Here is a 26,242-nt window from a genome sequence, read left to right on the forward strand (position 1 = left end):
AAAAAAAAAAAAAAAAGGGAAGTAAAACCTGGATGGGATTTCCAACCAGGGAGTTTATCACCAGTATTTGAAGCAGCAATTCTTTGTCCCTTTCCTGGTAGAAGACCTTTTTTTGGTTCTCTGGGGCCTTCCAACATCTGTAATTGTTTCTTTGCTACAGAGATTGCCCTTTCAATACTTGAGACAATCAATGTGAAAAGGACAGAGATAGATGGAAGTCCTGTATCTGTAGATGGAAATCATTCATTTTCTTAATTTATTTATACAGTAACACTTTAACAAACATTTTCTCAGTGTCCTTTGCTGGATTAAACACTAGGGGTAGAATCACAAAATTTAATGAGGCGGACAGATGAGAAAGTACCAGATCTAACAAGTGAAATCAAGCGTGATTTCACTTAGGCTGTAGAAACCTGTTAAACTTCTCAGAGATGGCAATGCCTGCCCGGCTGACCTTAGAGAAGAGAGTGGGTGAGAAGAGGGCCCAGGGAGAGAACCGGAAAGCCTCTGTGGCCTTCTGCAGTGCGTGTTCCAGTTGAGTGTCAGGGTGCAGAGATGTTGTTCAGCTCACAGAGGGTACTCTAATGGTATTGTGCCCAAGCAGACCGAAGATTCTGAGTTATGACATCTGATTTGTGGTTTAGAAAAGGTATCATGAGTGCTTTGTAGAGGATGACTTGGAGACGGCCAAGCCTGGAGGGATAGAATAAATCAAGCTGAGAAATGATGAAGATCTGTGACTGCCAGTATGAAGTTCACATTTTAAAATAATCACAGCTGAATTAAATGTGTGTGTGTGTATATATATAATATTTATTTTATATATATAGCAATTACATGTATATAGCATGACATAGCCCTGCTACTCAGAGTCACAAAAGGGTGATGATCACTCAGACCAACAGCACTGATGTCACCAGGACACTGAAATGCAGAATTTCAGATCCTACCCATTCCAGACCTACTGAAGTTCTTTAACAAAGATTCCTAGGTGGTTTCTGTGCACATCAACTTTTGACAGTCTCTGACTTGGAAGACACTGAGTTGCCTCATCCCAGCCTACCTTGCTTGCTTTATCACCTTCCAATCACTTTGTTTCCAATCACATGTGCTACACCCATACCAAATTTATTTATTTATTTATTTATTTATTTATTTATTTATTTATTTAAATTATACTTTAAGTTCTAGGGTACATGTGCACAACGTGCAGGTTTATTACATATGTATACATGTGCTATGTTGGTGTGCTGCACCCATTAACTCGTCATTTACATTAGGTATATCTCCTAATGCTATCCCTCCCCCATTCCCCCACCCCACGACAGGCCCCGGTGTGTGATGTTCCCCTTCCTGTGTCCAAGTGTTCTCATTGTTCAATTCCCACCTGTGAGTGAGAACATGCGGTGTTCAGTTTTCTGTTCTTGCGATAGTTTGCTGAGAATGATGGCTTGCAGCTGCATCCATGTCTCTACAAAGGACATGAACTCATCCTTTTTTATGGTTGCATAGTATTCCATGGTGTATATGTGCCACATTTTCTTAATCCAGTCTGTCACTGATGGACATTTGGGTTGGTTCCAAGTCTTTGCTATTGTGAATAGTGCCACAGTAAACACACATGCGCATGTGTCTTTATAGCAGCATGATTTATAATCCTTTGGGTATATACCCTGTAATGGGATGGCTGGGTCAAATGGTATTTCTAGTTCTAGATCCTTGAGGAGTCGCCACACTGTCTTCCACAATGGTTGAACTAGTTTACAATCCCACCAACAGTGTAAAAGTGTTCTATTTCTCCACATCCTCTCCAGCAGTTCTTGTTTCCTGACTTTTTAAATGATCACCATTCTAATTGGTGTGAGATGGTATCTCATTGTGGTTTTGATTTGCATTTCTCTGATGGCCAGTGATGATGAGCATTTTTTCATGTGTCTGTTGGCTGCATAAATGTCTTTTGAGAAGTGACTGTTCATATCCTTCACCCACTTTTTGATGGGGTTGTTTGTTTTTTTCTTGTAAATTTGTTTGAGTTCTTTATAGGTTCTGGATATTAGCCCTTTGTCAGATGAGTAGATTTCAAAAATTTTCTCCCATTCTGTAGGTTGCCTGTTCACTCTGATGGTAGTTTCTTTTGCTGTGCAGAAGCTCTTTAGTTTAATTAGATGCCATTTGTCAATTTTGGCTTTTGTTGCCATTGCTTTTGGTGTTTTAGACATGAAGTCTTTGCCCATGCCTGTGTCCTGAATGGTACTGCCTAGGTTTTCATCTAGAGTTTTTATGGTTTTAGGTCTAACATTTAAGTCAAGTTCATCTTGAATTAATTTTTGTATAAGGTGTAAGGAAGGGATCCAGTTTCAGCCTTCTACATATGGCTAGCCAGTTTTCCCAGCACCATTTATTAAATAGGGAATCCTTTCCCCATTTCTTGTTTTTGTCAGGTTTGTCAAAGATCAGATGGTTGTAGATGTGTGGTATTATTTCTGAGGGCTCTGTTCTGTTCCATTGGTCTATATCTCTGTTTTGGTACCAGTACCATGCTGTTTTGGTTACTGTAGCCTTGAAGTCAGGTAGCGTGATGCCTCCAGCTTTGTTCTTTTGGCTTAGGATTGTCTTGGCAATGTGGGCTCTTTTTTGGTTCCATATGAACTTTAAAGTCGTTTTTTCCAATTCTGTGAAGAAAGTCATTGGTAGCTTAATGGAGATGGCATTGAATCTATAAATTACCTTGAGGAGTATGGCCATTTTCATGATATTGATTCTTCCCATCCATGAGCATGGAATGTTCTTCCATTTGTTTGTGTCCTCTTTTATTTCGTTGAGCAGTGGTTTGTAGTTCTCGTTGAAGAGGTCCTTCACATCCCTTGTAGGTTGGATTCCTAGGTATTTTATTCTATTTGAAGCTATTGTGAATGGGGGTTCACTCATGATTTGACTCTCTGTCTGTTATTTGTATGTAAGAATGCTTATGATTTTTGCACATTGATTTTGTATCCTGAGACTTTGCTGAAGTTGCTTATCAGCTTGAGATTTTGGCTGAGACAATGGGATTTTCTAAATACACAATCATGTCATCTGCAAACAGGGGCAATTTGACTTCTTCTTTTCCTAACTGAATACCCTTGATTTATTTCTCCTGCCTGATTGCCCTAGCCAGAACTTCCAACACTATGTTGAACAGGAGTGGTGAGAGAAGGCATCCCTGTCTTGTGCCTGTTTTCAAAGGGAATGCTTCCAGTTTTTGCCTATTCAGTACGATATTGGCTGTGGGTTTGTCATAAATAGCTCTTATTATTTTGAGATATGTCCCATCAATACCAAATTTATTGAGAATTTTTAGCATGAAGGACTGTTGAATTTTGTCAAAGGCCTTTTCTGCATCTATTGAGATAATCATGTGGTTTTTGTCTTTGGTTCTGTTTATATGCTGGATTACGTTTATTGATTTGTGTATATTGAACCAGCCTTGCATCCCAGGGATGAAGCCAGCTTGATCATGGTGGATAGGCTTTTTGATGTGCTGCTGGATTCGGTTTTCCAGTAATTTATTGAGAATTTTTGCATCGATGTTCATCAAGGGTATTGGTCTAAAATTCTCTTCTTTTGTTGTGTCTCTGCCAGGCTTTGGTATCAGGATGATGTTCCCCTCATAAAATGAGTTAGGGAGGATTCCCTCTTTTTCTGTTGATTAGAATAGTTTCAGAAGGAATGGTACCAGCTCCTCCTTGTATCTCTGGTAGAATTCGGCTATGAGTCCATCTAGTCCTGCACTTTTTCTGGTTGGTAGGCTATCAATTATTGCCTCAATTTCAGAGCCTGTTACTGGTCTATTCAGGGATTCAACTTCTTCCTGGTTTAGTCTTGGGAGAGTGTATGTGTCCAGGAATTTATCCATTTCTTCTAGGTTTTCTAGTTTATTTGCATAGAGGTGTTTATAGTATTCTCTGATGGTTGTTTGTATTTCTGTGGGGTTGGTGGTGATATCCCCTTTATCATTTTTTATTGCATCCATTTGATTCTTCTCTCTTTTCTTCTGTATTAGTCTTGCTAGTGGTGTATCAATTTTGCTGATCTTTTCAAAAAACCAACTCCTGGATTCATTGATTTTTTGAAGGGTTTTTTATATCTCTATCTCCTTCAGTTCTGCTCTGATCTTAGTTATTTCTTGCCTTCTGCTAGCTTTTGAATATGTTTGCTCTTGCTTCTCTCGTTCTTTTAATTGTGATGTTAGGGTGTCAGTTTTAGATCTTTCCAGCTTTCTCTTGTGGGCATTTAGTGCTATAAATGTCCCTCTACACACTGCTTTAAATGTGCCCCAGAGATTCTGGTATGTTGTGTCTTTGTTCTCATTGGTTTCAAAGAACATCTTTATTTCTGCCTTCATTTCGTTATGTACCCAGTAAGTCATTCAGGAGCAGGTTTTCAATTTCCATGTAGTTGAGCGGTTTTGAGTGAGTTTCTTATTCCTGAGTTCTAGTTTGATTGCACTGTGGTCTGAGAGACAGTTTGTTATAATTTCTGTTATTTTACATTTGCTGAGGAGTACTTTACTTCCAATTATGTGGTCCATTTTGGAATAAGTGCAATGTGGTGCTGAGAAGAATGTATATTCTGTTGATTTGGGGTGGAAAGTTCTGTAGATGTCTATTAGGTCTGCTTGGTGCAGAGCCGAGTTCAATTCCTGGATATCTTTGTTAACTTTCTGTCTTGTTGATCTGTCTAATATTGACAGTGGAGTGTTCAAGTCTCCCATTATTATTGTGTGGGAGTCTAAGTCTCTTTGTAAGTCTCTAAGGACTTGCTTTTTGAATCTGGGTGCTCCTGTGTTGGGTGCATATATATTTAGGATAGTTAGCTTTTCCTGATGAATTGATCCCTTTACCATTATGTAATAGCCTTTTTTGTCTCTTTTCATCTTTGTTGGTTTAAAGTCTGTTTTATCAGAGACTGGGATTGCAACCCCTGCCTTTTTTTGTTTTCCATTTGCTTGGTAGGTCTTCCTCCATCCCTTTGTTTTGAGCCTATGTGTGTCTCTGCACGTGAGATGGGTCTCCTGAATACAGCACACAGATGGGTCTTGACTCTTTATCCAATTTGCCAGTGTGTGTCTTTTAATTGGAGCATTTAGCCCATTTACATTAAAGGTTAATATTGTTGTGTGTGAATTTGATCCTGTCATTATGATGTTAGCTGGTTATTTTGCTCGTTAGTTGATGCAGTTTCTTCCTAGCATCGATGGTCTTTATGTTTTGGCATGTTTTTTCAGTGGCTGGTACTGATTGATCCTTTCCATGTTTAGTGCTTCCTTCAGGATCTCTTGTAGGGCAGGCTTGGTGGTGACAAAATCTCTAAACATTTGCTTGTCTGTAAAGGATTTTATTTCTCCTTCACTTATGAAACTTAGTTTGGCTTTATATGAAATTATGGGTTGAAAATTCTTTTCTTTAAGAATGTTGAATGTTGGCCCCCACTTTCTTCCGGCTTGTAGAGTTTCTTCTGAGAGATCCGCTGTTAGTCTGATGTGTTTAACTTTGTGGGTAACCTGACCTTTCTCTCTGGCTGCCCTTAACATTTTTTCCTTCATTTCACCTTTGGTGAATCTGACAATTATGTGTCTTGGAGTTGGTCTTCTCGAGGAGTATCTTTTTTGTGTTCTCTGTATTTCCTGAATTCGAATGTTGGCCTGCCTTGCTAGGTTGGGGAAGTTGTCCTGGATAATATCCTGCAGAGTGTTTTCCAACTTGGTTCTATTCTCCCATCACTTTCAGGTACACCAAGCAGACGTAGAGCTAAAAACGTTGAATAAAAATTGGACGAATGGATAACTAGAATAACCCATGTAGAGAAGTCCTTAAATGACCTGATAGAGCTGAAAACAATGGCAGGAGAACTATGTGACAAATACACAAGCTTCAGTAACCCATGCATTCAATTGGAAGAAAGGGTATCAGTGATTGAAGATCAAATGAATGAAATGAAGCGAGAAGAGAAGTTTAGAGAAAAAAAAAGAGTAAAAAGAAGCGAACAAAGCCTCCAACAAATATGGGACTATGTGAAAAGATTAAATCTACGTCTGATTGGTGTTGCTTGAATTTCAGTGTCTGGCTTTTGCACCTGCAGTTTTCTCTGCTCATTTATTCTCTTCCTTCTGCCCCATTCTTCTGGCCAGGCACCACCACCATTGCCCTGAAACAAAACCAAAATAGACTGCAAACAAAAAATGAAATTCTGAGACCCCTAACCAACTGAATGGACCCATTCTTGGCCAGGGATATACCAAAGTAAACCTGAAAACTAGTTCAGGCCATGATGGGAAAGGGGATTGGATATACCTTTTTATACTCTCATCTCTTTGGAATTCAGGTGTTACTGACCAGCATTAACATTAAAACAGGCTGGCTCGTGCCTCTAATCCCAACACTTTGGGAGGCCATGGTGGGAGGATCGCTCGAGCCCAGAATTTTGAGACCAGCCTGGACAGCATGACACTGTCTCTATAAAAATAAGAAAATTAGCCAGTCATCATGGTGTGCACCCGTAGTCCCAGCAAATTGGTAAGCTGAGGCAGGAGGATCACGTGAGCCTGGGAGTTCAAGGATGCAGTGATCTATGATCATGCCACTGCTCTCCAGCCTGGGTGACAAAGTAAAACCTTGTCTCAAAAAAAAAACCAAAAAAACCCCCAAAAAAACCCAAAACATTAAAACAGCCACCTTATAGTCTCTTGGTAGTGATAAAATATATAACAAAATGCCAGATAGCTGGTCCTTAAAGAAATCAAAGTATTTTACCCCAAAATATATTTCTTTGGTGTATTTTGAAATGGCCTCACAAATCTCTCTCGTAAAGAGTCTGGCACCTTTTTAAGTCTGATTAAAAATCATTTACCATCTATTCTCCCTGAAGCCTGCTACCTGGATGTTTCATCTGCATAGTAAGAACCTTGGACTCCACAACCCCTTATATTAACCAGACACTCCTTTCTGTTTATTCCAGATCTTTAGATAATAACTTAACTCTTTCAACCAATTGACAGTCAAAAAATCTTTGAATCTATAACTGGAATCCCTTGCTTCATTGTCCTACCTTTCCAGACTAAACCAGTGTATACCTTACATGTATTGATTGATGTGTGCTTATAACTTCTGTCCTCTAAAATGTATAAAATCAAGCTGTAACAAATCACCTTGGGCAGTTGTTCTCAGGATCTCCTGTGGCTGTGTTGGGGCATGTCTTTAACCTTGGCAAAAATAAACTTTTTTTAATTTTTATTTTTATGTTTTGAGACAGAGTCTTGCTCTGTCTCCCAGGCCGTAGTGCAGTGGCACGATCTTGGCTCACTGCCACCTGTGCCTCCCAGGTTCAAAGGATTATTGTACATCAGCCTGCCAAGTAGCTGGGGTCACAGGTGCTCACAACCACACCTGGCTTATTTTTGTATTTCTAGTAGAGACGGGGTTGCACCGTGTTGATCAGACTGGTCTCGAACTCCTGACCTCAGGTGATCCACCTGCATTGACCTCCCGAAGTGTTGGGATTACAGGTATGTGCCACTGTGCCCTGCCTAAACTTCTAAATTGATTGAGACTTGTTTCAGATACTTTTAAGGGCCTTGCCTCTATGGATATGACAGTGAATGGCATGATGGGGTTGTCTAGGAGTGTGTTGCCAGTGAGGAGGAACGTCCTAAAACCTAGCAGGGCAATGTGGCAAACACAGTGATACGATCTGGCAGCCGTGAAAGGAGCTTGTGGAGGCGTGGTCAGAGGCTTTCCATAAGAGGTGGCCTGCAGAAGAATGCAAAAGGTTCATAGGTAAAATTTAGCTCTTCTTTTTCACTTGAAGTCTTTGCTAAAGCTCTTAAAGACAGTGCCTTTCTTAGATGTTCCTGTAGTGCTGTGTACTTATGAAGCAGCAGAATCACACTGAAGGGCTGGATCATGTCTACCTTCTCCAGGGCACTGAAAACTTCACGAGGGCAGAGGGCAGGTCTGTGTTGTGTACTGTGAAATCCTAGGGATATGGGGCTCAAAAATACGGGTTGATAAAGGGAAAGACGTTTTTGGCACTCTTGGCAAAACAGCAACAACAACAAGAAACAACAATAGCAGCAACAACAACAACAGCAAAAACTATGTTAGTTGAGTACTGGAGAGGAGCAATGAAACAGCACACTCCTGTCAAAAGATTGCCTATGGGGGAAAAAAGCACAAGAGCAGTATCTGGAATGGAATCTGACAGAGGGAAGGGTATAGTTCCTTTAAAGATTTATAAGAGTCGTTCATTTAGTAAATATTTACCTAAAATTCTCATGATTTGTGAAGTCCATATTTGTGATTTTAGCTATTTGCTAAAATTTATTTGTAACTCCTGAATTAATACTCAGGGCACCTTTGTGCTCATTCATGAACGTGTGTTGGATGGCAAACAGTTTGAGTCACTTGACTATGTTTCCAGTTGAGGTTGAAGAATGGGAAACTGCCTTCTTGCTCTGGTTTTCATATTGTAAAAAAGTGTCCTTTTCATGGGCTATTTGTCACCATCTTTTTCGTGCTTTTTTGCTGGTGATTTTGCTGTTAAAGTAGTGCCCAAGCATAATACCAAAATGCTGTCTAGTATTCCTCAGCACAGTTAGTCTATGATACACCTTCCAGAGAAAGTATATGTATTAGGTAAGCTTTGTTCAGGTATGAGTTATAGTCCTGTTGGCCGTGAGTTTAATCAACAATATATATTAAGTAAGATGTCTTTATACAGATCACACCTAAGGCAAGGCTCTGTATTGAATGGTGAACAATGGGGTTGTGATCAGAGGCTCTACCTAACCTTGTAGTTCTCCTAGGAACAATGGTTGAGTATTTGCTCATTCAGTGTTTACAGTTACTTTATATAACATAACTATTGTGTAAAACTAGAATCAACCGTATTTAGTTTTCCAGGCACTGTTTTGGGCACTGAGGGTGAGAGAGTGAGGAAGAAAGATATGTTCTATCCCCTTGTGGGTCCTACATTCTAACTGGGGCTGTTGGCCATGTGGAAATAGAAAGATAGCACATCTCCTGCTCAGCACATATATGAAGAAAAACAATATTATAAATAACAATAACATAAGCCTCCCCCCCTTTTTTGTGTTTTCTCTCTCTCTTATTTTTATTTTTATTTTTTTGTGACACAGTCTCACTGTGTCATCCAGGCTTGAGTGCAGTGGCATGAAATGGGCTCACAGCAGCCATGACCTCCCAGGCTCAAGCGATTCTCCTGCCTCATCTTCTAGAATAGCTAGAACCACAGATGCGTGCCACTGTGCCTATCTAATGTTTGTATTTTTTGTAGAGACGAGGTCTCACTATGTTGCTTAGGTAGGTCTCAAACTCCTGGGCTCAAATGATTCACCTGAGCCCAGGAGTTTGTTTCATTTTCTCATGTTTTATTCATTTTTGTTTATCTGTAAGAGAAACACATTTTTGTTTGTTTGTTTCTTTTCTGAGACGGAGTTTCGCTCTTCTTGCCCAGGCTGAGGTGCAATGGCGTGATCTCGGCTTACCGCAACCTCTGCCTCCCGGGTTCAGGCTGTTCTCCTGCCTCAGCCTCCTGAATAGCTGGGATTACAGGCATGTGCCACCACACCTGGCTAATTCTTTTTGTATTTTTAGTAGAGACAGGGTTTCTCCATGTTGGTCAGGATGGTCTCGAACTCCCGACCTCAGGTGATCCGCCCGCCTCAGCCTCACAAAGTGCTGAGATTATAGGCGTGAGCCATAGCACCTTGCATTTTTTAAAAATTTTAAGTAAAATTGCTCACTCTTGCCTGCTCATATGCCCCTCTATCCTCCCTCTAACTTGCTTCTTTTTTTTTTTTCTCAGTTTCTTTCCACCTTACATTCCCCTAGTCTCAGCTTCAATCTCCTCATTGCCCATTAAGATATGTTTCTGAAAGTACAAAAACAATCCAGAAAAATAATTCCATAATATTCTCGCAATGAAAGTCTCTGGTACCAGTTGTGTAATTACCCTTGGTTATTTTTATCTGGGCTTCTCATCGTATTTCGTACTCTTCTAACTGTCCCTGTTGGACACTTACTAACATTTGCCTTTTACCTGTCCTGAGCCAGTCGCTGGGGAGGGAGTAGCAATCTGTTAGAGGAATTGTTCCTTTTTGAATGGTCAGAGGCCTGGTGTAGGGGCTCACACCTTGTAATCCCAGCACTTTGGGAGACCAAGACAGCAGGACTGCTTGAGGCCAGGAGTTTGAGACCAGCCTTGGTAATATAGCGAGACCCATTAATTTAAAAAATAAAAACATTAGCCAGGTCGGGCATGATGACTCATGCCTGTACCAGCACTTTGGTAGGCTGAGGCGGGAGGATAGCTTGAGGCCAGGAGTTCAAGACCAGCTTAGACAACATAGTGTGAGACGCTGTCTCTACAGAAAATAAAAAATTAGCTGGGCATGGTGGGGGGCACCTGTGGTCCCAGCTACATGGGATGCTGAGGCAGGAGGCTTCCCTGAGCTCAGGAGCTTGAGGATGCAGTGAGCAATGATAGTGCCACTGCAGTCCAGCCTGGGAGGCAGAGTAAGATGCTGTTTCAAAAAAAAAGAGAAGAAAAATTATCAGGGCACGGTGGTGTGTGCCTGTAGTCTCTGTTCCTTGGGAGGCTGTGATGGGAGGATCGCTTGAGCCCAGGAGTTAAGGCTGCAGTGAGCTATGATTGTACCACTCTACTCCCATTTGGGAGACAGAGCAAGACCCTGTCTCAAATAAATGAATGAATGAATGGGCAGAATGGGATTCAATTTAGAGTGATTTTTTTTTTTCTACAGTAAAGGACTCTCAACATCTTGCTCCCATATTTATTAGTTTTTAAAATCACTAGGATAATGATGTCTGGTTAGATGCTAATCAAATATTTATTGGTTGAAGTAGCCAGACGGTATCTCAACCATAGCAAAATAGGGACACCAAAATATATATATAAAAGAGAAAAAGTCATTGTTGTGAACTACTGTGTTCCGTTTGCTCTCTGGGTGGCCAGATCACGCTGTGATGTGTCTGGCAGGGGCTCAACTAACTTTTCCCCTAAACTGTACTGGCTTATCAAAGGACTTGAGGATACTATGTTTTTGTGCAGAGGATTCAGTAGCCAATGCCTGTTTTGATAAGTAGCTGGTCATTTACATCATTGCCTCGGGCCAGGTCCTTCACTCTCCCCTGGGAGGCGGGAAGAGAGAAGTCAAAGGCTTTTCACCTCTGATGTCCATTTCTTATGCCCCTTAACCACTCTGTTCTACCCTGGGGATGAAAGGAAAGGAGTGCCTGAACACACACTGGGCCTACATGAGCGTGGAGACAGGGAGAGGGAGAAGGTCATGATAAAATAAATAAATAAAAAGAACAACTATTGGATACTATGCTTATTACTTGGGTGGCGAAATAATCTGTACACCAAACCTGTGACACAAAATTTACCTGTATTAGAAACCTACAGGGACTGGGCACAGTGGCTTATACCTGCAACCCCAGCACTTTGGGAGACTGAGGTGGGTGGATCACCTGAGATGAGGAGTTCGAGAGCAGCCTGGCCAACACAGTGAAACCCCATCTCTAGTAAAATTACAAAAATTAGCCAGGTGTGGTGGCAGGCACCTGTAATCCCAGCTACTTGGGCGGCTGAGGCAGGAGAAGAGCTTGAACCGGGAGGCGGAGGTTGCAGTGAGCTGAGATCGTGCCACTGCACTCCAGGCTGGTGACAGAGCAAGACTCCATCTCAAAAAAAAAAAAAAAAAAAAAGAAAAGAGAAGAAAAAGAAACCTGCCTATTTATCCCTGCAGCTAAAATAAAAGTTTAAAATAAAAATAAAATACTGGAATACATCTGTTTAAAAAATGAATTGGGAAGTATTTTTGTTTCTGACTGATGTATCTTAGACAACTTTAAAACATTTTGTTCCTGCTTTGTTGGGGTGTGTGTCTAGAGTGGATGGGTTGTAAAAATGAAGGGAGTAAACACTTGTCCTCTTGCTGAATAACTGGCCAATGCTATTAAAAGTAGAAACAGGTTGAGCGCAGTGGTTCATGCTGGTAATCTCAAGACTTTTGGAGGCTGAGATGGGAAGTTCACTTTGAGGCCAGGAGTTTGTGATCAGCCTGGGCCACACTGTGAAATCCTATTTTTACAAAATATTAATTAGCCGGGAGTAGTGGCGTCTACCTATAGTCTCACTTACTGGTGCAGCTGAGGCTGGAGGAGCACTAAGCCCAGTGGTTCAAGGCTGCAGTGAGCTGTGATCTTGCACTGCACTCCAGCCTGGATGACAGAGCAAGACCTTGTCTCTTAAAAAAAAGGAGAAGCAAGGTGCAGTGGGAGAAAGAGGCAGAGGAATTTTACTAGTACGTCTGAGCTGGATCGTTTCCTTTGACCTATCTGCTCTGCTGCATGTGCCAGGAGGCCAGCCTCTCACACTGGCTGTCCAGGCTCTATGCCCTCTGCCCCTTTTCCATGCTAGGACTGTGGCAGCAGGGCATTGACGGAAGTGGAAAGAGGGAGTCAGCCTTCCTGGCTGTGGCTTTTGTGTAGCTGTGGCCCTCTGGGGAATGTCACAGCTCTCCTTGCCTCATGTGAGCAGAGGGCACTATACCCTTTGCTGTCATTCCTTAATCCTGCCATATGTTAGAAACGGTCTTTCCGCTAAACTGTCCTCAAAGACCCCTCTCTGAGTTTGCCAAACACTTGCTGCCAGGACACAAATACTAGATCTGATGGGTTGGAGGAGGTGCTGTCATTTGAGGAGGACTTCTAGGGTATAGGACACACTGAAGTGGGTGGAGAGGGGGGCAAAGGTTCCTGATAACGGTAGTTGCAGCACTGGTGAGCCATACGGTTGTCTACTGTGGTGCATGTTCAGGGAGCTGTCTGTGTGGACAGGCTACAGGGCACTGGCAGTGGCTGTAGGGGCTAAACATTGGGTGATAAGCAGAGTATTAGGGGAAATAATGTTAGGAAGGTACCCTAAGTCTCAATTGTGGCAGGCCTTGACATTGAGAATTTGTACCTGGGATTTTGTTTAACTTTGTGTTTTTAAAAAAATTTAAATTTGGGCTAATTATAGAATCTCATGCAGTTATGAGAAATGATACAGAGAGATTCATTTCAATGGTTAAGATTTTGAGAAAAGTTCCTGTTCTGTCACAACCACATTAACATTTATACAGCGTTAATATACAGTCTTTATATAAAATGTATACAATCTTATTCAGATTTCCTCACTTGTTCTCAGGTGAGTGAGTAGAGGATTTTTGATCAGAGTGGTTATATTGTCAGTTTCAGAGTGAGAATCATAATGGTATAAATTTAATATGCCACGGAAAAATGCTTGGCTTTTGGGTGGAAACATTAATATGTCATTAGAAAATTGCATATATTCTCACCTGTAATCCCAGCACTTTGGGAGGCTGAAGTGGGCGGATCACCCGAGGTCAGGAATTCAAGACCAGCCTGACCAACATGGAGAAAACCCGTCTCTACTAAAAATACAAAATTAGCCGGGCTTGGTGGCACATGCCTGTAATCCCAGCTACTCGGGAGGCTGAGGCAGGAGAATCACTTAAACCCGGGAGGCGGAGGTTGCAGTGAGCCGAGATCGCACCATTGCACTCCAGCCTGGGCAACTAGAGTGAAACTCTGTCTCGAAAGAAAATTGCATATATTTTTTCCCCTTGACTTTGTTTTCCCTCGTTATGTTTGTTGGATTCATTGCAACCATTGAAAACATCCTGTTATCTACAGTAATGTATCTTAAACTTACCAAGAAATCACCTGTTGTTTCAAGTGCAATATAGGCATCTTGTACTTTTCATATGTCTTATTTTTGTCTGGATAGCGATGCGATCAGATCTGAATTACACAGGACAGGGAGTCGATTACCAAGTACTCCAGATGCAGCTGTGTCTCCTTGGAGCATAGCGACCTTTGACCTGGCCCTTAAACTATGTATGTGATGCTCATTGCACTTATCTGTAAAATGTAATATTTCAGTTTATCACTAAACATCTTCCAACCATAGTATCCTGTATTTATTGCTTATATAGAAAAAATATTTAATAACGAGGTGATAAAACTCATTTTTATATCCTTCTCTCTCAGTCGTTTGTTGTTTTTCAAAGCTTATTTCTTGCCTCGCCTTGCATAAATTTCTTCCAAAGATTCTAGGAAATAAGTGAAATATGGATAAATACCTTTATGAAAAGGAGTAACACATATCTGAAGGTGGGTTTTGCAATCGTGATAACAGGTTTGTATCCCCACAGCATGTAATAATAACTTGCTTCTTCCCATGGTCAGCTGTCTCTTTAGGAAATGTATAATTGCCCTGAAGATGGGAGAGAGATAATTTTCATTTTACATGAAGAGTAATTTTGCTGTTTGCATCATAAGTTCTAAAAGCACACTTGTAACTGCATATTATATTTAGATTCGATTAAATACCTTGATGATTTATGCCTGTCTTCTTGGCAGAGGTTTATTTGTTGCCTTAAGTGGTTAAATAATTGAAAAACAACTTGAAGAATGAAGGAAGAGAGCATTTGGGAAAGTTGATGAGAAGAAAGGGTGGGATATTTAACAGTTAAAAGTGTATATGTCTGCCCTTTGGAATTTGCTCTAATTCATAATTAGATCACCATTCCTTCCACATATTTAAAAGGCACCTTACCTAGAGAGAGACATCAATATTTACAGTGCATTAGTGCCATGGAGAATTTCAGATCTTGTGATGAGGGTTTATTGGTGTTTTATCCCCTCTTCAAAGCAGTGTACACATCAAACAGTCTCCACCATCATTCTGGACCCAGTGACATCGCACCATTCGCTCTGTGCTTCATGCAGCAGCTTAATTATTGAAGATCCTTGTCTTTGAATTTTCTTTTTAATATTTCAGGGGATATACTTTGAAAATCTATATATTAAATAAATCAGAAGATTATGGAATTAGAAAGTTTTATCATATTTTAAAATGTATCAGTTTTGCTAAAATTTGAGATAAGGAATGGCTATAATAGTGACCAAATTACATTAAATGAGAAGCTCCTATTATTTCTAATTACTGAAATGAACACAATTACATCAGATTATTAATAATGCTGAAATAGGCCATGGTCCCAGAAACGTAGCAAATCATAGGTGAGAAGATTATGTTTTATTCATCTGAGGCCAATGCAAAATTACCTTCTTTATGCAATATTGTATTTAGTCAGGACAGTTAGAGTTGGGAATCCTTTTAGGGTGAACTTTTAGATGAATGAGGAAGTTGTGTTTCGTGATTCATTTTGTTGATAAGACCAGATGTTTATACGAATGTCTTTCTTTCCTGAAAATAAGGTGAAACTCGTGAAAGGACCTCATGCCATTTGTGGCTACTACTGCACCATTCTCTAGAACTCTGTGTTGCTTGTCATACTTTGACCTGTTGGGAGCTACCCTGAGAATGGCTGCTGAGACTGCTTTGCAGTGCTTTTATGTTTTTTATAATACATTTTTTTCATAAATTGTTATTCTGCAAGGATGAGGTTTGGTGGATGATCCCTGGTTGGGGGTGTATGAACATATGTGGACTGTTACCTTTCTGGTATTAAAGGAAACTTCTAAACCCAGTAATGCCGCCTCTGAATTTATACATTAGGGATGGAGGCCCAGAGAGGTGACTGATGTGCCATGATCACAGGTCTAGGCCAGTGGTTCTTAGTGTGTGGTCTCTGGGCCCTAAGGGATCATTAAGATCATTTCAGGAAGGCCTTGGGTGCGATACTGTTTTCAGAGTGTTATGAAAACCGATTTTGTGTTGTTCACTGGGTTGACATCTACATCAGTGGTGCCCAGGCCCTGAGGGGCAAAAATGTAGATCATTTGACACAAATCAAGACGGTTGCACCAAGTGTATTCTTTACCCCACACACTCACAGTTTTTTTAAAAAGCCATATTCACCCACTGTTTTTGATTAAGAAATAAAATTAATTACTTAAAATCTGATCCTTTAATATACAATTTAACATTTCATGTGATGATGTAGGCATAAAACACTTCTCCAACATATGGAAGCTCAGTGGTTCCTTTTTAAATTTAAATTTTATTTTATTTTTGTTGAGGTATGTCTCACTGTGTTGCCCAGGTTGGCCTCCAACTCCTGGGCTCAAGTGATCCGTCTGCTTCAGCCTCCCTGAGTAGCTAGTGTTACATTTGTGAGCCACTGTGCTCAGCTTCTCAGTGGTTGTCTTGAGAAATACTTTCATGCGAAAGCTTGATTTACATGGGAGGTTTTTTCATGGAACAGCATTTTCCTTTGAAATACGGACAGAAAAACTGTGGTTATTCAGACTTGAGTGTCTGGCAGAGAGTTTCTTAAGAATGAGTGACGCGAGCCTGTCACTACAAGGCAAAAAATGGGCAGTATTTGTTGCTAAAGATAAAATTCAAACTTTCTAGTGAAAATTAGATTTTGGAAAACTTATGTCCCACTGTGAGCATGACTGCTTCCCAATACATAAAGATATTTCTGATTAAATTGGCAGAGATATTAACATGTGATTTTCTGTAATAAATAAATATATCAACATTTGGAAGATTGGCTTAACTCAGTAACTAATATTTTCCAAATGACTAATGTTATGGAATTTTTCGTGGGTAGAAGTTTCATTCAAAATGTGAGACAGACAAATAGATTTTAATGTAACAAAAAAGAAAACTTCACATTCATATTGCAACTGACCTTTGAGAAACCACCACTGGTCGAGTTATGGTGTGGTATCAGAGAAGAAAATCTAAAATTTTCTGGAAAAGCTATTAAGATATTATTCCCTCTTCCAGCTGCATATTTGTGAAGTTCTTTTTTTCCTTTATATACTTTTTCATATGGCAGCTGAGAATGCAGAAGCAGATATGAGAATCCAGATGTCTTCTATTAAGCAAAATGTAAAACATTGCTGCTCTTTCCACTAAATGTGCTTTGTTTTATAAAATACAATTTTCATAAAATTGAGTTGTGTTAACATGTGATGGGTTTTATTATTATTAAAGTAAATTAATACATATTTTAAAGTTGTTCTCATTCAGTCCTAAAATGGTAAATACCCCTAGCTCTGCCCTCACATAAACAAAAACTCTTTGAGGCCATCAATTTTTAGAGTATGAAAGGGCCCTGAAATCAGAGTTTGGGAACCACTGAATCTAGTCCTGTTTCTTGCAGGCATGCTTTCCTATTTTATATGTAGTACTTCCTCCATTTAACGATAGATTTTTTCCTTTTCCTATCTTAACATTTCTGAAATTTGGGTGCCTGTTGTTACAATATATGTTTATGGCTAACGTTTCTTCCTCTTCCCAAAATGAAATCATGCTGTGAATTAAAATCAGGATATGATTTCTCAGTGCATAATTCTACTAGGAAAACAACAAAATTCTTCTCTTTTTTTTTTGAGACGGAGTCTCGTTCTGTCATCGAGGCTGGAGTGCAGTGGCACAATCTCGGCTCACTGCAACCTCTGCCTCCTGGGCTCACGCCATTCTCCTGCCTCAGCCTCCCGAGCAGCTGGGACTACAGGTGCCCGCCACCACGCCCGGCTAATTTTTCTTTTTTTTGTATTTTTAGTAGAGACGGGGTTTCACCGTGTTCGCCAGGATGGTCTCCATCTCCTGACCTCGTGATCCGCCTGCCTCGGCCTCCCAAAGTGCTGGGATTATAGGCGTGAGCCACCGTGCCCAGCCCAAAATTCTTCTCTTTTAAAAAACTGAAACTAACATTTATATCCTCAGGTAGCTAGAAATGGAACTTAATAGATCTGATTTCATAATTTGTGATTGGTGATTGAGCACTGGCTCAGGAGCCTGAAGTCTTGGCTGGAAAACTAACTTTTCATGTCATCTCTCTAAGCCCCAGCTTACTCATCTGTGACGTGCATTACATGTTTTTCCATGTGTCTAATGTAGTGCCTTATTTAAATAAATTTCAGATCCCTCCATTTAAGTGGTGGGTTCTAGTACAATGTTACTACACTATATGTGCATGCGTGTGTATGTGTGTGTGAAAACTCCATAAAAATGCCTTATAATTTTCATGCAATCATAAAACCAAGAAGAAATCATAAACCAGTACACATCCAGATGTGTAACAGATATCCATCAGATCTCACATCACTGTGAGAGATAAAGATGCCTTGCTGAGTCTAAATCGTATGCTGTATGAACCTAGACCTGCCCCGGGGTGGCATGGGGTCTTTTTATTTGGACCTTGGTTATGGTGCCTTTATGTACTATGATGACTCAGGTCTTACAGTGCTTCTAACCATAAGAAAACCTTGATTTCAACATCATTATGATGTCGTTTGGCCATCCTTTTATGAGAACATGCTGTTGAGTGACTGACTGACTGACAGGGCCTTGCTCTGTTGCCCAGGTTGGAGTGCAGTAGTACAATCACGGCTCACTGCAGCCTTGAACTCCTGGGCTCAAGTGGTCTTCCCACCTAAGACTCCTGAGTAGCTGAGACTGATGCAGGACATGTGAGCCCTACAGTGGGCCTTAGCCCATAAAGGTCCTTGTCTTTGCCCAGGAAAGAATTCAAGGGCAAGCTGGGGCTAGAAAAAAACAGCTTTATTGAAGCAACCGTGCCGCAGCTCTGTGATTGCTTCTGCAGAGCTGGGGTACTCTATGGGCAGAGAGTGGCAGCCCAGGACAGTTTTCCAATCATATTTATACTCACTTTTAATTACATGCAGATTAAAGGGAAGTTTATACAGAAATTTTTAGGAAAGGAGTAGTAACTGGGACATTAGGTTATTACCATGGAAATGGTAGGTAACGCCTAAGTGTTGCCAATGGCAATAGTAAACTGACATGACAGCTGGTGAGTGTGTTTGATTGAAAACTTTTTCTGTCCCAGCCCTGTTTTAGTTAGTCCGCAGTTTGGTCTGGTGTCCAAGCCCTGCCTCTGCAGTCAAGTCCTGCTTCCTGCCCTAGGACTATAGCAAAGTTCTAATACAGTTGCCTGATTTTTTAATTTTATTTTTTGTAGAGACAGGATCTCATTGTGTTGCCCAAGTTGGTCTTGAACTCCTGACCTCAAGCAATTCTCCCACCTTGGCCTCCCAAACTTCTGGGATTATAGGTGTGAGCCATTGCACCTGGCCTTGTTGACTTCTTTTATTGGGTTTTGTTCTTTCTCATCAGTGTGGTAATCAAATCTAGGACACCTTCCTGAATTTGACAGTGGACACAAATGTAAACATGGTGCCTGGCATGGGAGCACTCGGTGACGAGGTAGTGCAAATAGGAGATCCAGACTATATTTAATTTAATTTAATTTATTTTATCAATATCACTGAAATGCAAACAAAAAGTTTAATGTTGGAAGAACTCACAAGAAGGGCTGCATGACAGAGCATTCCCTGTAGCATCCTTCACATTGCAGTTTATGTGAACACCACCCTATCCATGAGCTCCATCACCCACTATAAGAGACATCCCACAGGGTCTGGAGCTCCCTCTGTTATCTGCCTCTTCTCAAATCCCCTCTTTCCCCTAGTCCACATTTTATTTCGAAAGCTACAGGTATATAGAGATAAATACTAATTATTTTTGTCTGTCTGTTGCAGACTAACACATTAACAGTGTTTGTGTCTAGTCTGAAGAAGATGGTCTTAATTATTTAATTGAAATCATGTATGCAATGTATTCTCCTGAGGAAAATTTCAAACGCAATAGGGTGAGTGGTTTTATTGTGACCAAGCAAGTTCAGTGTATCGTCCGTGAATTTACTGGGGAGTTGGAATATACTTTTATTTGATTATTTTACTGTAGATATTGGGTACTGCTTTTGGTCCTATGTCTGTGCTATTTTTTAAAGGCCTTCTCTTCTGAGTTAATAGTGCTTCTCGTAGACTTACACACAGATGGGTGACAGGAAGAGGGAGAGAAGTTGAGGTGTACAGAGGTACTTAACAACTGAATAATTAACCCAGTAATTGGAAAGCAACAGAACCTGTGTCTAAGTAACAACATTGTCTAAAAGTATTTGGTCTTTTCCTGCCCATCCCTCCCCATTTTGTTGCTGTTTTGCTTATAGTTTTAATGTGATGATTCTGGAAATTTTGCTTCCTCTTGGTAGAGAACTTTTCTTATAGTAAGGGCATTGTAATATTAATGCACATCGATTTTTAGATGTGTATTTTTGCGACCTTGTTCTGAGAGTGACTATATAGTTCTTACTGGTGTTTATTTTTGGGGGTGTATATTAATAAGCAGCAAAGGCTGTCGTGTTTATACACACTAAAATCTAGAAATTATTAAAATCCTCATGTTTATGTTTCTCTCAGCAAATTAAGATAGCCACCAACAGTATTAAATTCGGAGTTGACTAAATTTTTGCTCTGGTAATGTTGCTCAGACTGTATTATTATTATCGAATCCTCCTGATGTAGAAGTCAGTGTTAAATTTGATATTATTATGTTTCATATGCTTCTGTTTGCTCTGATAAGTTCTAATTTGCTTTCATTGGAGACTATTGGATTGACAGTGGTTTAAATATAGCCTTCACTGTATATAAATAGCCTGTCTTTAGTTTGGTATCCTCAAGGTTTCCATGTCTTTACCATTGACCAGTGCACCAATGTTTCAGAAATATCCCTCCTAGAATAAATGATGAGTTTACTGCTTCATGGTTAAAGCTATGTCATTAGACCACACGTGGTAGCTCACACCTGTAATCCCAGTACTTTTTGGGGCTGAGGAGGGTGGGTAACCTGAGGTCAGGAGTTCAAGACCAGCCTGGCTAACATGGTGAAACCCTGTCTCTACTAAAAACACGAAAACTAGCTTGTCATGGTGGTGCACACTTGTAGTAGCCTGTAGCTACCAGGAGGCTGAGGCAGGAGAATCGCTTGAACCCAGGAGGCAGAGGTTGCTGTGAGCCGAGATCGTGCCACTGCATTCCAGCCTGGGTGACAGAGCCAGACTCTGTCTCAATCAATCAATCAATCAACCTATCAATAAAGCTGTATTATTAGAGGCTTTAAAACAAATACATCCTAGTTTTTAAAAACAGAGTACTCTAGATGAGTAGATTGCAAAAATTTTCTCCCATTCTGTAGGTTGCCTGTTTACTCTGATGGTAGTTTCTTTTGCTGTGCAGAAGCTCTTTAGTTTAATTAGATCCCATTTGTCAATTTTGGCTTTTGCTGCTGTTGCTTTTGGTGTTTTAGACATGAAGTCTTTGCCCATGCCTATGTCCTGAATGGTACTACCTAGGTCTTCCTCTAGGATTTTTATGGTATTAGGTCTAACATTTAAGTCTCTAATCCATCTTGAATTAATTTTCGTATAAGGAGTAAGGAAAGGATCCAGTTTCAGCTTTCTACTTACGGCTAGCCAACCCAAATGTCCATCAGTGACAGATTGGATTAAGAAAATGTGGCACATATACACCATGGAATACTATGCAGCCATAAAAAAGGATGAGTTTGTGTCCTATGTAGCGACATGGATGCAGCTGGAAACCATCATTCTTAGCAAACTATCACAAGAACAGAAAACCAAACACCGCATGTTCTCACTCATAGGTGGGAACTGAACAATGAGATCACTTGGACTCAGGAAGGGGAACATCACACACCGGGGCCTATCATGGGGAGGGGGGAGGGGGGAGGGGGGAGGGATTGCATTGGGAGTTATACCTGATGTAAATGACGAGTTGATGGGTGCAGCACACCAACAAGGCACAAGTATACATATGTAACAAACCTGCACGTTATGCACATGTACCCTACAACTTAAAGTATAATAATAATAATTAAAAAAAAAAAACAGAGTACTCTAAACATAATTTAAATTTTGTCTTATGTTTTTGACTGATTTCACTGAGTTGCTAAGTGGAACTTTTAGTTCTGATTCCAGCTGTTGCAGACTCTTTTCTTCTTCGCTTTGCATTTTTAATTCTGTTTCTTCTTTGCTGTGATGGTGATCATGTTTGCCAGGCTGTTGTCAGTGTTACTGATAATGATCAAGTGTTCACCTGAGTTTAGTATTGATGTTGTTACAGCAATTGCAAGCAAGCTTTTCTATGCAAATACATTTGCTAAAATACTACCTTTCGTGTAATCATATATGTGAGTATATGACAGAAACTACCTGTGGATTAATGTATTACTTTGAGTATTTTCTTTTCTTTTTTTTTTTTTTTGAGACAGAGTCTCGCTTTGTCGCCCAGGCTGGAGTGCGGTGGCCAGATCTCAGCTCACTGCAAGCTCCACCTCCCGGGTTTATGCCATTCTCCTGCCTCAGCCTCCCGAGTAGCTGGGACTACAGGCGCCCGCCACCTCGCCCAGCTAGTTTTTTGTATTTTTTTTAGTAGAGACAGGGTTTCACCGTGTTAGCCAGGATGGTCTCGATCTCCTGACCTCGTGATCCGCCCGTCTCGGCCTCCCAAAGAGCTGGGATTACAGGCTTGAGCCACCGTGCCCGGCCGAGTATTTTCTTTCTTAAGTAGAAATAATATATTTTCTGATAATACTTTATTGAACAAAAGAAACATTTTATTCAACAAATTTTTCAGTAGAGCAGCCAAATGTCTAGATTCTATAGATTTTTAAAAATTGATACATAATTTTACATATTTATGGAGAATATGTGATGTTTTGGTACATACATACCAGGTGTAATGGTCAAATCAAGGTAATTAGGATATTCACACCTCAATGATTTATCATTTTTTGTGTTGGAAACATTTCAGATCCTCTCTTCTAGCTACTTTGAAATATACAATAAGTTATTTGTCAACTATGTAGATTCCGTATTTTTATTCCAGTAGATATGATTAAAAAGTAGGTGAAATTTGTTTACTTGCTTAGAATCATTATTTTTTAAATGATATATGTGATGATTATTTGGAAATATTGGGGCAATGATCACAGTATTGGTTATTATATTACTCTCTACTGAGTACACACTATATGTCAAGCACTGTTTTACCCCTTTATATTATTTTGTCCTCACATTACCCTGATCAAAGATGTACTGTTTTATTTTCATTTGAGTTAGAAGGAACTAGAGGCAGAGAACAGTTAGGCACCCTGGCCAGGGCCACATAGATAACAAGGAGTGAAGTCCAAATACAAACTTGGGCAGTTTTGCTCAGAGCTGACACTTGACTGCATCTCTTTCACCATGTAGTATTTTAAAGGACCTAAAGGAATTTGTATTTAGAATACTGACCCATTGTCCCCTTTTACGAAAGTGAAATTCTGTTCCTTAATCTTTAGGATTTCCCTGTGTTCTCCTAACATGTAGTTTACCAACATTAGTATCTTATTTTTCAGCGTAGTGCTTTTGTGTTTACAGATATGCCTCTTCATGTTCGACGCAGTAGTGACCCAGCTCTAATTGGCATCTCCACTTCTGTCAGTGATCATAATTTTTCCTCCGAAGAGCCTTCAAGGAAAAATCCCACACGCTGGTCAACAACAGCTGGCTTCCTAAAGCAGAACACTGCTGGGAGTCCTAAAACCTGCGACAGGAAGGTAACCACCTCTGCTTGTTTGTTGCCATCCCTTGCCCCTCGTGACTTCTTGGTGTCCATGATGAGTGTTGTGTCTTGGGTAAACCATTGGTTTCCAGGGCATCTTCACGATGGCCTTTTGTGAGCATGGTACCAACTTTCATATCAAAGTTCAGATAGTCTCCTATTTTATATCACACTTGAAATTTCTGATGAAAATCAGTGCCATGTATCGTATGCACTTGTTCATATATCCATTTTTTGAATAGATTCCATTTCATATCATTAACAATGAAAACAATTTGACACAATATGTGTACCATATAAAGTCCCTTTCTTGCTGTCTCTCCTGGTCTCCTCTCCCATTTCTCCTCACAGGCAGCCTCTTTATTTGCTTTTTCTATGTTCTTACAGGGATATTTGACACATGTATAAGCAAATATTTATATTGGTTCATGAGGTACATTAAGGAACTTAGAACATTATGAACTTGTAAGGATGAAAGTGGACTTCATGGTAATTTAGTTTGACTACCCAGTTGATCATTTTATCCTCAGTCTCCTTGTAAATGGAAGTTTATTGTCTAGTCTTCATAATATTTTATTCCTTGACCTAATTTATTTTAGTCCTTGACCTAATTTATTTAATCTGAATGAAAAAACTTTATTTTAACCTGTTTTGTCTGTTTTAAAAAATTTGTTGGCCGGACATGGTGGCTCCCACCTATAATCTCAGCGCTTTGGGAGGCCAGGGTGGGTGGAACTCCTGGCCAGGAGTTCAAGGCCACCCTGGTTAACATGGCAAAACCCCATCTCTACTAAAAATACAAAAATTAACCAGGTGTACTGGCATGCATGCACCTGTAATCCCAACTACTCAGGATACTGAGGCACAATAATTGCTTGGACCCAGGAGGCGGAGGTTGCAGTGAGCCGAGGTTGCGCCACTGCACTCTAGGCTGGGCAACAGAGTGAGACTCCATCTCAACAACAACAAAAAGCATGTTGATGCTCTTTGTGAGAACCCTTATTGTTCCTTTTCATCACACTTCTCACCTCTTATTTAATGTGCATTTTGCTGAATCTGTCATTTTCACTTTTGAATCTGTAGATGCTCAGTAAACTTCTGTTGAATGAATTAGTAAACATTTTTTTCAGTGCAGCCAGTAATTTAGCACAGTATATATTGAGGAATGTTGAAGTAATACTAATCACATAAGATTAAAAAGGATGTAGCTTGATATTTGCTTGATTTATTCTTTGCATAGGTATAAAAATACCTGTTTTAAATATTTCAACTTTGTTTTGCATTTCAGCACACTCCTTTCTGTAGTAGTTCAAGTGGAAAAAAAAGTGCATGGAAAACACAGGTTTAAACTGAGAAGAGTCTACTTGGAAAAAAAGTATATTTAGTTTCTGATTTTTTTGAATTATGAACTTAACTTTTAGGCTTAGTCTCCTGAAATACTTTGTTTTTATAGCTGTGTTGAGGAGCCACATTGGAAGATCTTTTCATTAAGATTAGCTTGAAATTTTTGAGGACTTTATCTTGCAGTAGACTATCCAAAGAACCAGAATCCAGTTTATCAGTGGGTCTCGTGTCAGTTAATTTTCTTTTAGAATAGACCTAATTTAATTTACCTGGATATTCAGATGTGCAAACAAGTCAAGTTGGCAGTTAAAAGAAATTTTTTAACTAGGTTTTCAACTGTTTGAAGCATACTGAAGTTTCTTTTCAAGTTATTCAACATCTTGGATGTGTGAGTCCGTTTCAGTTGCAGCAGACAGAACGTGTTTGTATCATAAAACATTTTTGAACAAAAGGGATCTATCACTTAGAATTTTTTTTCTCACAAAATCACTGGAAGGGTTTGCAGAGCAGATCCTAGGATGGTCCTGGAGAACCTTTAAAGCTATGCAGTAACAAACATGTGGCTTGCCTGCGGAGCTACCCTCTCTGCTTTCGTGGTGAAAGAGGTGCTGCAGTCCAGGGACCTGAACTACTCCCATCGGAGCCTGCCTTCTACACACTACACACCGCCCTGCCTCCAGGTGTACTCACCTTGCTTCTGTCATTTGTCAAGCTGGAGACCCACCCTAGAAGTGCTGCCAGTCATAACAGCCCAGGAAAAATCTGTTTCACACCGCTATTAAAATCTCATGCTACTGAATCTGAGTGGGTGGAGTCCAGTTTGTATCTAGACCCTTATCTGCAGAAGAGCCTGGGAAATAGAGCATTAGCCTTAAAACCTCTGCAGCACAGAAACACGTTAGGAGAGCACTGAGACCCTCATTGCCAATTAACAACATCCACCTTGTTGACGCAGTTTCATTTTTAAATATTTATTTATGTATTTATTTATTTATTTATTTAGAGACAGGGTCTTGCTTTGTCACCCAGGCTGGAGAGCAGTGGCACAGTCTCAGCTCACTGCAACTTCTATCTCCCAGGTTCAAGCATTCTCCTGCCTCAGCCTCCTGAGTAGCTGGGTCTACAGGCACTAGCCATCACACCTGGCTGATTGTTTAATTTTTTGTAGAGATGGGGTCTTGCTATGTTGCCCAGGTTGGTCTCAAACTTTTGGACGTGGGTGATCCTTCCATCTCAGCCTCCCAAAGGCTGGAATTACAGACATGAGCCACCATATCCAGCCTGACATTGTTTTAAATAACATGCTTCTATCATTGTAGAAAATTTGGCAAACT

At 40.2% G+C, this 26,242-nt stretch overlaps 1 protein-coding gene and 1 pseudogene across 28 annotated transcripts in view; both read left to right on the forward strand.

Moving 5' to 3' along the window:
* The window catches only part of LOC139356375 (elongin-B pseudogene), a 36,078-nt pseudogene extending 14,433 nt beyond the window's left edge, over window positions 1-21,645 (forward strand).
* LOC105495968 (par-3 family cell polarity regulator) overlaps window positions 1-26,242 on the forward strand; it is a 719,051-nt gene that overhangs the window by 334,061 nt on the left and 358,748 nt on the right. For all 28 annotated transcript variants that reach the window (XM_011765958.3, XM_011765965.3, XM_011765959.3 and 25 more), the window contains one exon: window positions 23,381-23,559. In XM_011765958.3, the coding sequence (XP_011764260.2) occupies window positions 23,381-23,559 (179 nt within the window). The remainder of the gene's footprint in view (window positions 1-23,380; window positions 23,560-26,242) is intronic.

The sequence above is a fragment of the Macaca nemestrina genome, chromosome 9 (genome assembly GCF_043159975.1).
Source record: "Macaca nemestrina isolate mMacNem1 chromosome 9, mMacNem.hap1, whole genome shotgun sequence".
Taxonomy (NCBI): domain Eukaryota; kingdom Metazoa; phylum Chordata; class Mammalia; order Primates; family Cercopithecidae; genus Macaca; species Macaca nemestrina.